Source organism: Delphinus delphis, chromosome 11, assembly GCF_949987515.2.
Source record: "Delphinus delphis chromosome 11, mDelDel1.2, whole genome shotgun sequence".
Lineage (NCBI taxonomy): Eukaryota > Metazoa > Chordata > Mammalia > Artiodactyla > Delphinidae > Delphinus > Delphinus delphis.
The window spans coordinates 86308592-86319580 of NC_082693.1; the positions used below are offsets into that span (position 1 = coordinate 86308592).

Consider the following 10989-nt stretch of genomic DNA (forward strand, 5'->3'; position numbering starts at 1 on the left):
TGAAACAATGGACAGCAGGTACTGCACAGGTCAATGTGACCCTGTACTTGTGCTGCTGGAAGCTGGAGGATGCTGTCACAGCTAAGAGCAGGGACTGGGCTCAAACCTCAGTCCTGCCACTTCCTAGCTAGTGATCACACATGATGCTTCTCAGCCTGCTGCCCCTCTGTAAAACGGGGAATGATGCTGCCTACCTCCAGGGAAATATTAGGATTAATAAACAGAGGCCTATGAACTGCTAAGCACCACGCCTGGCATACAGGTACTCAATTCAGTAAACAGTGTCCCTTATTAAGTGGCAGGTGGATGGCAACCTGGCAAGTAAAGGAAACATGCCCAGGTTTACACGGGGGCCAAAGGTCACCAAGATAGTCCAAGACAGTGGTCCTTAAACCTGGCTGTGCATTAGAATCAGCAAGGGAGCCTTTAAAATGCTAGTGCCAGCCCTCTGTACACCCACTGAATCTGAATCCATGGGGATGGGCCCCAGGCATTTCTAAAAGCTCCTATAAGATTCTAACAGGTAGCCAGGGTTGAGACCCTCTGCTATAGCTAAGAGTTGGGGTCAAGCAATGACCTATAAATAAACCTGCTAATAATCAATCAAAACTATGCCCCCAGGCCTAAGAGGGAGTCCGTCTTGGTTTTAGAATTGGAAAAAAATAGTCTTAAAATTGAACACTTACCCATCTTTCTAATCCTGAATACTGCATGTTAATAACATACATCGTTCAAAGTTACTAAATTCTCAGAAAGCAACCACTCTGGAAAAGTCGTAACAAAGCTCAAGTGTTTATTAAGAATTAAAAATACTGTAAATAAGCCATACAGTTCATTTCACAGTAAACTAAACAAACCTTTTTTTTCCTTTTTCTTTTCCTTTTTTTTTTTTCTTTTTTCTTTTTTAAAGGGCAAGACAGCCATTAAAGGACAGCTCAAAGGAGAAGGGAAACAGCAAACAGCTACAGAAAATGCACGTGTTCCTCACTGATGGATGAGGTCTGCTGACAGCAAACCTCTTCAGGGACATCGCAGTAAAATGAAGATGTGGCCTCCATTCCCCAGGGAGGCAGCCCATGCCTTTATGAGCAGCTCTCATAATACATTTCTTTAACGAATCCAAGGATTCCCTTTTCAGGAATTCTAAACCCTTACTCTAAACACATTATTTGGGGACCCTACCAAGAGGCGACATAGGTCGGCCACAGGGGACTCTGGGCGGGTTGTGCCTTCACATTCTGAACCGTCTGGATTCTTTTGCATAGTTATCATTGAGATGGAGAAATGGTTCAGGAATGGAAAAGACACGTACCCCACAGACCACCAAGCAGCTAATTCTTTTCAACTAAAGATGGAGGGGCTTGTCCCCCTCCCAATTCAGAGCTGCCATTTATGAACTGTAACCAGTTTAAAGTGGAAGACAAGAAGTGAGTGACATCTCATGAAAACCTTGGCCAAAAGTACTAAAAAAAAAAAAAAAAGTGAAATGAATTTTCCTTAAAGACAATTAGAAAAAAAAATACCTCCTCCCCCTTTTTTTGTTACTTGAAATCCTCCAGCCAGGCAGGGTTTTTGAGGTTAATCTGCTTCCGTTTATCCTCGGTTGCAGCCACTACGGTTCTTCCCTGACACTAGGGAGAAACATCCCTTCTAGAAGGCACCTCTGATGCACAGGGGCTGGGCCTTCGGGAAACCCAACCAAAGCAGAAGCAGAAGGCCTGCGCAACCGATAGCGCGTGGTAACCATCGTAAATAAATTAAACGGGCACAGAAACACAGAACGCCCCAGTGATCCTGGTGGTGTGGCCGGCTCTTCGGGAGGGACCAGGCCCTGGGGGGAGGGGCGCGGGAGCGAACAACACATTTTTTGGTCGTGAGAAACTGGACTCGCCATCCGCGCCCTGCCCACGCAATCCATTTAGACTTTCTCGTGAATCTTTTCCACTTTCACAAACAACCTATCCAGGTCATTCCTCAGGTCCTCTAGCAAACTTTTGGCTGACTCCAAGTTGTTCTCGTTGGTCTCAATCTTCACTGAGTACGCGACCAAACTGTCCACGGCAGTCCTGAGCATTTTCAAGTCCGACTCCACCTGGCCCACGGAAGCTCTGAGGTTGTCCAGAGAGGAGAGTCTGTCCAGCAGGTCCTGGGGGGGCGCGGCGGCAGCGTCGCGGGTGAGCAGTGTGCGGACCTGCTCCTGCACCTTCTGCAGCGCCTCCACGGCGCCGGGAAGCTCAGCCATGCGACGCTTCAGTTCGTCCACGTCTCCGACCAGGGAGAGCTGGGCCTCACCGAGGCCGCGCACCCTGCCCGCCAGGCCACCGGCGTCGGCGTCAACGTCTGCGTCGTGGGCGGGGCCCAGGCTGGCCACGCGCTCCTGCAGGTCCGCCAGGTTCCGCGCCTGCTCCTCGCTCTGCGAGCGCAGCGCCTCCACCGTCTCGCGGTGGTGCTCCCAGGCCGCCCGCGCCGCCTGCACCCCATCTTCCACGCTCTGCAGCCGCGAGTCCAAGCCCTGGCTCTCCTTCTGAAGCGTTTCGAAGGCCTCGGAGGGTCTGAAGACCCCGTCTTCTTCCGGCCTGAGGGATGCGGCCTTCAGCTGGCCGAGCTCCTCCTCGAGTCTCCGGATCTCCTCGGGCAGGCGGGCGGCCGACTCCTCCGCCCGGAGAACCTTCTCCATGAGCGCCTGCAGGGTGTGGTGCTCCGAATCGGCCGCCTCCTTGAACCTCTGCTGCTCCTGTTTGAGGCTCACCAGCTCTTTGACCTCCGTGTAGACATCAGACTCCATGGTCTGGACTGTGCTTCTCAGGGCCTCAATGTCCTTCTCTTTGGACTTAACCGAGGTTTGTATTTCCTTCACTGCTTCCCTCAAGGCTTTCAAATCCTGCTTGTATCCCTCCGAGTCTTCCAGAGAGGTGACCTTGGCCTTCACGTCGTTTATTTCCTTCTGGCTCCTCTTCTGGACCTCGGTGAAGATGGCAATGTTGTCGTTGATGGACTTGGTGAGCTCGGTCAGCCTTTCCTCCACCGTGTTCTCCAGGGATGTGAAGTCCCGCTCCCGGGCGTCCTTGACCACGTGGATCCCATCTGAGAGGTCTTTGAGGATCTCATTCTGGAGTTTTTGCAGAACTTCACTGATGCGGTTGATCTCGCTCTCCCCTTGCTTCACGGCTTTCTCTGTGAGATCTTGTTTATGTTGGGAGCTTCTCACGAAGGACTCAAAAGTCCCGAACGTGGCTTGCAGAGACTGCACCTGTAACCAAAATCCAGATGTTAACCACGGAGAAGAGCTGATGGGTTTTATGCAATTCAGTTGTATTTCTTTTCATTTGCCCAGCTTACAGGTCCCTCCTCTTCCAGAATAGTACCATAATTTTTCCTTTAGGGAACCATCCTTGCACATAGCCCATGTGGTTTGGGGGACCAACCCCAAGGCCAGCTCCAAATGCTCCAGGCCTGACCAATCAATGCTTTCTGTCCACCCACTTCCCACCCGCTCCTGGAACCACAGTGATTAGCCCATGGATGGGCATGTGGCCTAAACCAGACCAACAAATCGATTCCAAGACTTCTCTTAAAACTATTGGGAAGGGAAACTGCTTTCTACTGGGATTGCTACCTATAGGATGAGGGAGGCCTGGAACAGCTCAGACCAGCACATGACCAACACCTGCCTACAAATCCAGCCAGCACAGAGGGAAGCAGAACTAAGAGATGGCAAGGTCAAGTTCTGAAGACACAATTTAAATCTCTGGATACAGCTATACTGAAGGAACCTACTCTGGAACTTTTTTGTTTGAGCCAATAAATTCTTTCCCTTCCTCCATCTCTGTTTATGCCAGTTTAAGCTGAATTTTTAGCTCTTGCAACTGAAAGAGTCTCAAGTTTTTCTAGAAACAAAGCTGAGGCACATGGGAGACACTGGGCAGGGAGGCAAGAGACAAGGTTCAGGTCTCTGCTCACCGCCTATAGCTGTGTGGCCCCGAACAAATCACTGTCCTCACCTGAAAATGTGACCAGTGGACGGTGACCCTTAGCATTTTCTGGCTTTGTGAACACACTATGATCCTATTTGCCACTACACCTTCATTCTAAATAAATTCTACCCTAAACAGGGTCTGACCTGGAAACCACCCCCGGGAGCAGGTTTAATGCACTGAGAGGCTGAGTATGATGATTAATGGTCTGGGCTTCATCCTGATGTGGCACATGGTACCACCTAAAATGCTTTCTTGCCAAAAAAAAGAGAGAGAAGAGAATCCAAATCTGTCAAGTTTCTAGCTCTAACCACCAATTCACAGAAAACATACAAGAGTGAAACATGCCATGAGGATACAGTCAAATCTACAATGTAGAAAATTCTGCAGGACAAATAATCAGGATCTTCAACAAATAAATGGCATATTTAAAGGAGGAAATATAAGAAACTATTACAGATTAAAAGAAACTTAAGAGATTTCTCAATTAAATGCAATGTGTGGACTTATATGGATCCTGCTTCAAACACACCAACTGTAAAAGAGACATATTTTTGAGAAAGTCAGGGAATCTGATTTTGGACTGGGTATCAGGTGATAATCAAGAACTACTGTTAACTTTGTTAGGTGTAATATACTGTGTTTTGCCAAAAGAAACAAGCAAAGGAGAGGGAAAGGAAAGAACAGAAAGGAACTCTTTATTTGTTAGAAATAAATCCCAGAATACTTTGGGTCAACTAATGTGTCAGTCAAAATTAAAATTAGATCACTATCCACGGGGTCTGCCAGGGCAACAAGGGCCCTTCAGAGGGTCTAGAATTGAACTGACGATATTTTCTGAAGCCCTGCACCCACTTGTGCCCACTGACTCTTCCAGGGAAGGACAGGCCAGCTTCTCTGCCCATGCTCACGCCGTTCAGCAGACCTGGGCCATTTCCCAATACTGAGAGCATCAGAGCATCTGAGAACAAGACAACCAGGTGTGCATCCAACACGGTGGTGGAATAGAGTGCTTCAGACCCATACTGTTCCACCTCCAGCCCAAAAAGAGCACCAAAAAATGGGAGGAGGAAGGGCTGGTGAGGGGATGAAATTAAAATAGCAAAAAATTGATAATTATTGAAAATAGTGTTCCCTATATTGATCTCTTCTTTTGTTTATGCTTGAACATTTCCATGATGGACAGCTAAAAAAATAAAATAGCATGGGTTCTGGAACCAGACTGCCCATGTTCAAATCCTAGCTTGGACACTTCCTATCTGTGTGATCTTGGGCAAGTTATTTAGCATATCTGTGCCTTGGTTTCCTAACCCACAGGATGGAAACAAAGATAGTACTGTACCTAAGTCATAGGCTTGTCTTGTGAGGATTAAGTGAGCTTAATCCACTTTACGTATTAATATGTAAAGTGCTTAAATTGTGCCTAACACATAATGATCAATAAACAGTAACTGTCACCTTCGTTATCATTTAATCTTTCTTCTGGAGTAGCTCAGAAGTCTGGAGATTCCTAGCCCACCCTTGGCCCAATGCCAAAGGGCAAATGCTATAGGTATGTGAACAGGATCCCGGGCTCTAGTTCCAGCACCAGCTCTGTGCGCACAAGTAAGTCACACTCATATTCCAAGTCCCGAGCTCCTCATCTATTAACAAATAGGTTTCTAAAGTCCTTCTGGCTTCCACCGGTCTGTGATTTTAAGATAGATTAGAATAAGATTCTCAAGGACTCCAGAATACTAGACGATTTCCCTGCTTAACCAAATATAACCTAGAGCTCAACTCTGAAATTAGGTTATTCAATCACAGAACCTGCCTGTTCTGAGCACAGCATTCAGAACAAAGGTTTGAACAGGTAGGCACACTACCTGCAACATGGCAGGCGTTCATCACTGTTTTCTGAATGAATCAAAGAATGAACGCATTTACAGAGAAAGGCCTGACGAAGACGGAGCTGGTCCATTTCCCCCGACCCCTGACTGTCACTCCTAACCTGGGCTGGCTCTTTACAAATGGCTAGGAAGGGGACTAGATCAGAAATTATGGATGAAACCGAACAAATCAACCCGTGACACTGAAAAGAGCACAAAAAGTGTCTCCCTATGATGGTGTGAGCTGTTCACCTTCACATGCAAAGACCTCATTATAATCAATATGCAGGGGACTTCCCTGGTGGCACAGTGTATAAGACTCCACGCTCCCAATGCAGGGGGCCCAGGTTCGATCCCTGGCCAGGGAACTAGATCCCACATGCAGGCCACAACTATGGAGCCAGCGAGCCACAACTAAGGAGCTGGCAAGCCGCAACTAAGGTGCCCACGAGCCACAACTAACACCCAGTGCAACCAAATAAATATTAAAAAAAAATAATTATCAATATGCAGTGGATACATGTTTCCCCAACATATGGGGGATACCCACTAAGTAGTGGACAAGATGCCAGAGCAAAGTAACGCTAAGACAGGTTCCCTGTCATCAAGGAGCTCACAGCAGGGGGTAGGAGAAGAGAACAGTGGTGGCTCACATTCAACAGGACACTTGATGTACACCAATGATTATGCAGAGCACTTCAGAGACATCATCCCAATCCACCCTGATAATAATCTCATGAGTTGGTAGCTCCTATTAATCCCCATTTTACAAAGCAGAAGCCTGGGAAGTGGTAGAGCTGAGCATCAAAATCCAAGAATGTCTGACTTTAGAACCTGCGCTCAGCCTCCAGTGATACGCTCAGGCAGAAGCATGTCCAAAGTGCACTGAGTGCCTGGAGGAGATGCTGCCTCAGCCTCAAGCCTTGACTCCTAGCCCAGAGTCAAGATGAGAAAACAAAGAAATACGACCAGAGAACTCACTCGTCCACAAATAGCTTTTAGTCTCATTAAACTGTCCCCACCAGGCCTAAGCCTACTCCTATACTCTACGCCACCCTGGATCTGCCAGAGCAACCCAGGCCCTTCAGAGGGCCTAGAGCTGAACTACCAACATTTTCTGAAGCCCTGCACCCACGTGTGCCTGCTTAATCTTCAGGATAAGAACAGACCAGGCTCTTGGCCCATTCAGCAGACCTGGGCCGTGTCCCAATACCGAGAGCATCTGAGAACAAGAGAGACCAGGTGGGCACCCAAAAGGGCAGTGGAGTAGCATGTTTCAGAGTCACACTGCTCTGACTCCAGCCCCATCTCCACCGCTGAGGGTCTGCACGTCCCTGAATGAGTAACACAACCACTCCAGGCTCAACTGGCCCATCTACGAAATGGTGCTAACGCCTCAGAGGGTGGCTGGGAATGCCTGACCCACAGTGAAGACTAATTATGAACAAAATAATACAGTAAGAATATGTCCCTGCGAAGAAGCAAACCCCAGCCCCCAACAAACCTCACAGAGAGGGCTGTGAGAGGCTCAAACTTAGGTTGTCAGACGGCCCATCCATCACTACACACTCCTCAATGCAGAATAACATTTCCTGGCCACCCCGGAGGTGCAGAGGGAAGTGGCCACACACTGTGGAAGATCCTGTGTGCCAAATGCCCCCGTTCTGGGCATGTTCTGAGTTCCAAGTCAATGAAGTAAGCATTAATTGAACACCTACTAGGTAGCAGGAGCAGGCAAGGCATGGGAAAAACAGCACAATGAACAAGCGACTAGTTAAGAGTGTTCTAGGAATTCACTGCGGTTTGAGTCCTAGCCCTGCCACTTGCTAGGTGTGTAACCACGCAGAGTTCCTTAGCCTCCTTGTAGCTCACTTTTCTCATCTGTGAAAGGGGGATCATAACAGTCCGTACCTGTTGGGCTTGTGACAGTCAAAAGAGATGAGTGCACAGTAAATATGAGGCATTAATTATTAGCTTGATTACGCCACTAAATTAAAAGAAAGGTCATGATTTCAATGGTTTACAGCCAGGTGGACTCTTAAAAATCTGGACAGAGCCCTCCCCTTAATGTGGACATGGGAAAACTGAGTCCCCGAAAGGAAAGGAATCTGTACAAAGCTGTGATGGAGGAGGGGTGGGAACCTGAAAGGAGAATAAGGGAGGGGCAGGGAGGAAGCAGAGAGAATAAAGTTCAATTTCTTCCACCTCAGTTCAAGACCTCCACCATCTTGGCCTCGACCTCCCCCTCCCCCTCACAGCTTCCTACATGTTCCTCTGCTACAGGCAGGGTAGCCACGTGCTGTCCCCCAAACAAACCTGTCTGTTCTTCACTCCTTCTCTCAACAGTTATCCATTACCATCTAGATCTAGACTGGCACTACCCTGGCCACCAGGATACGGGCCTGGGCAAACTCCACCCTCTCTCTCTTCTGAACTCGCACAGCAGTTACCCTCAACTGAAACCCACCTGTGCGCTGCTTCACAAATAGGATTTGTCTTCTGCACCTTTGCACCCTCCACAGGGCCTACGAGGAGCCATATGACCATAGACTTCACCAAATATTATGACTGATTGGTTAAGTGGGTGGATCGAAGAGAGGAAACTGAGAGGCTAGTGATTATACTCCAGCAGTATGTCTACTTTTTAAGAATGATTTGACATTCAGGATAGGCAAAGCAGCACTGCCTACTTAATTCCCTTCGAAAAAGTCACCTCCCTTGGCCTGCAGCATGGAGATGACTCACTCCAGTCGCTCTGCCAGTCTTAAGAGGAAATTCCTAGTCCTGCATATTCCACACAAGTCGATAGAAACTTGGCAGGGCAGGCAGCATGCTGGGAAAAGAAGGCAGCAGTTCCGGGCTCAGAAGTGGTGGCGGGATTTTTTGTTTCGATCATGCAACCAACTTTCATTGAGCAATGACATTAGGGGAGGACGCAGGAATGAGGCTGAGGGAGCTGCACTTGGTGTAGGAAAAAAACAGAAAGGGTGGAACCTAAGCAACTTCGTGTGGAAAGGGAGGTCCATCCATACCTGAAATAGGCCCCTGTGGACCCTGCACTCCGCAGTGGCCTAGACACTGTCATGCAGTCTGCCATTCAAGAGCTGGGGTCTTTATCAATTCACTTGATCTCTAAACCTCAATTTTCTGATCTGGAAAATGGAGTCAAAACTGCCAGTCCTCCCTCCCAGGGCTCCCATGAGAATTAGATAATAAGTGAGTAAGCCTTCTAAACACCATATAAATGTGGTATTATTCACCAGTATGACCTAGTATTTTTGGCTTTTCCTTTCCTCTAAAGCTGAAATATGCTACTTCCAAGGCCCACATAGGTACACTGGTCCAATAAAGGGCAAGGAGCCTAAAGAGATGAGCTATTTCATTAGAACTACACAAATGAGTAAGACTACTAGCTTTTCTTTCCCCAGGCTCCAGGTCTATTGAAATCTGGCTCAGATGTCTCCCACTGGGAGAGCAGAGGTGCGGCCTTGCCCGAGGCTTCCAGGGATGCGCTGGCTTCCCTTCCAACCTCCTCTTCAGACAACTCTGCCCATTCAGCGATTCCTAATCCAAAAAGAATGGGCTTCCCAGAGCCTGCCGGCTTCCTTACAGGTCACCGCTAATGTCCTGTGACAGGCCCTTGGCCCACCCTCCCGGGCCGGCCAGACCATCCTCGAAGCGGTCCATCCCTCGGGGCCGATTCCTCCGCGGCCATTAACAAAGAGGGTCTGGGGACTGCTTTGGAACTAAGGGGCCGGGGCGGGGGCACCCCGGGCCGCTGACGGGCCTAGGCCAGAAAGGGGCCCGGCCGGGAGGGCACGAGGGGGCCCGGCCGTGGGTGCGTGGGCAAGACGCCGGGCGCACGGCGTTTGGGGGGCCGGGGTACCCACCTTCTGCTCGACGCCCTGCAAGCCCTGACCCAGCTCCTCCCTCTGCCGGGAGAAGTCCTGGTGGCTTCGCTGGACCTGCTGGACCTCCTCCAGGACGTTGTGGACACACCAGCCCGAGAAGGCGGCCGCCGCCACCAGGGCGAGGTAGAAGAGAAAGTTGAGCACCCGGCCGAGCCTGCGCGAGCAGGACGCGGAGGACGAGGCGGCGGCGGCGGCGGCAGCGGCGGAGGACTTGCCTCCGCGGTGGCCGCCCTTGCCGTGCGCTTGGTTCTGCGGATGCTGCTGCGGCTGCTGCTGCGGGTGCGGCGCGGGCGGCGGCGGCGGGTGTTGCTGCGGCGCCGGCGGCGGCTTCTTCGCCACGTCATCCGCGCCGCCCGACGGGTGGGCGCCCTTCTCCGAGGGACTCGCGGCGCCGTGGCCGCCCTTGGAGCCCCTTTGTTTGGCCGAGGGCATGGCGGGCGCGGCGGCGAGTGAAGCCGCGGGCTGCGAGGCGAGCGAGCGGGGCGCGCGGCCCAGGAAACTTCCTCGGGTTCCCCCGGGGCTGGGCGAGCGGCACGCGGGCGCTGCTGGCGTCGGAGCGGCAGGGAGAGAGAGAGAGCGAACGGGCGGGCGAGGAAGGAGGCCGGGCGAGCGAGGAAGGAGGAGGGGGCCTGCCTCCGCCGCCGCCGCCGCCGCCGCGGCGCCGACCCCGCCTCCCGGGAAGGGAGGCCGGCAGAGCAGAGCCGGGAGCGCCTGCCACGCACGCTGGGGCCGGCGGGCGGCCCCTCCCCCTGCCGCCACGACCCCAAAGAGGGAGGGCCGAGCGCGGGGCGGCTCCGCAGGGTCTAGGGGGCTGGACCAAGTCGGGGGGAGGGGACGGTCGAGGGAAAGGTGGCGGCCGAGCGGGGTCTACGGGAGCCGGGGTGGGATGGGGGTGGCCGAAGGGAGAGGGACGGCCCAGCAGGGTCCGGGGGTCGGGGGTTGGGGGTTCGGCGGAGGGGAGGGTGGTGGCCGAGCGCGGTCTACTGGGGCCCGGTGGGGGCGGGGGGGCGAGGGTGGTGTCCCAGCAGGGTCACCGGAGGTCGGGGCAGGCGGCTGAGGTGGGGGGGGGCAGGAGGCAGCCGAGGTGGGGAGCGACCGGGCTGGGTCAACGGAGGCGGGAACCGGCGCCGAGTGACCGAAGGGAGTGGGCGGAGGGCTGGGTCGACTGGGACCGGGACTGGCGACTGAGCTGAGGCCACGGGGGCCCCGGGGATAGGCGGCCGAGATGGAGGTGGC

The 10989-nt window shown here is 52.0% G+C and overlaps 1 protein-coding gene across 1 annotated transcript; it reads right to left on the minus strand.

Annotated features, from left to right (window-relative positions):
* Positions 1–773: 773 nt before the first annotated feature.
* Positions 774–10304, minus strand: CKAP4 (cytoskeleton associated protein 4). The gene is made up of 2 exons (XM_060025532.1): positions 9733–10304; positions 774–3250 (listed from the first exon to the last, which is right to left on the minus strand). Exons 1-2 carry the CDS (start codon positions 10183–10185, stop codon positions 1919–1921), a joined length of 1785 nt encoding a protein of 594 aa, XP_059881515.1. The 5' UTR covers positions 10186–10304; the 3' UTR covers positions 774–1918.
* Positions 10305–10989: the final 685 nt, after the last annotated feature.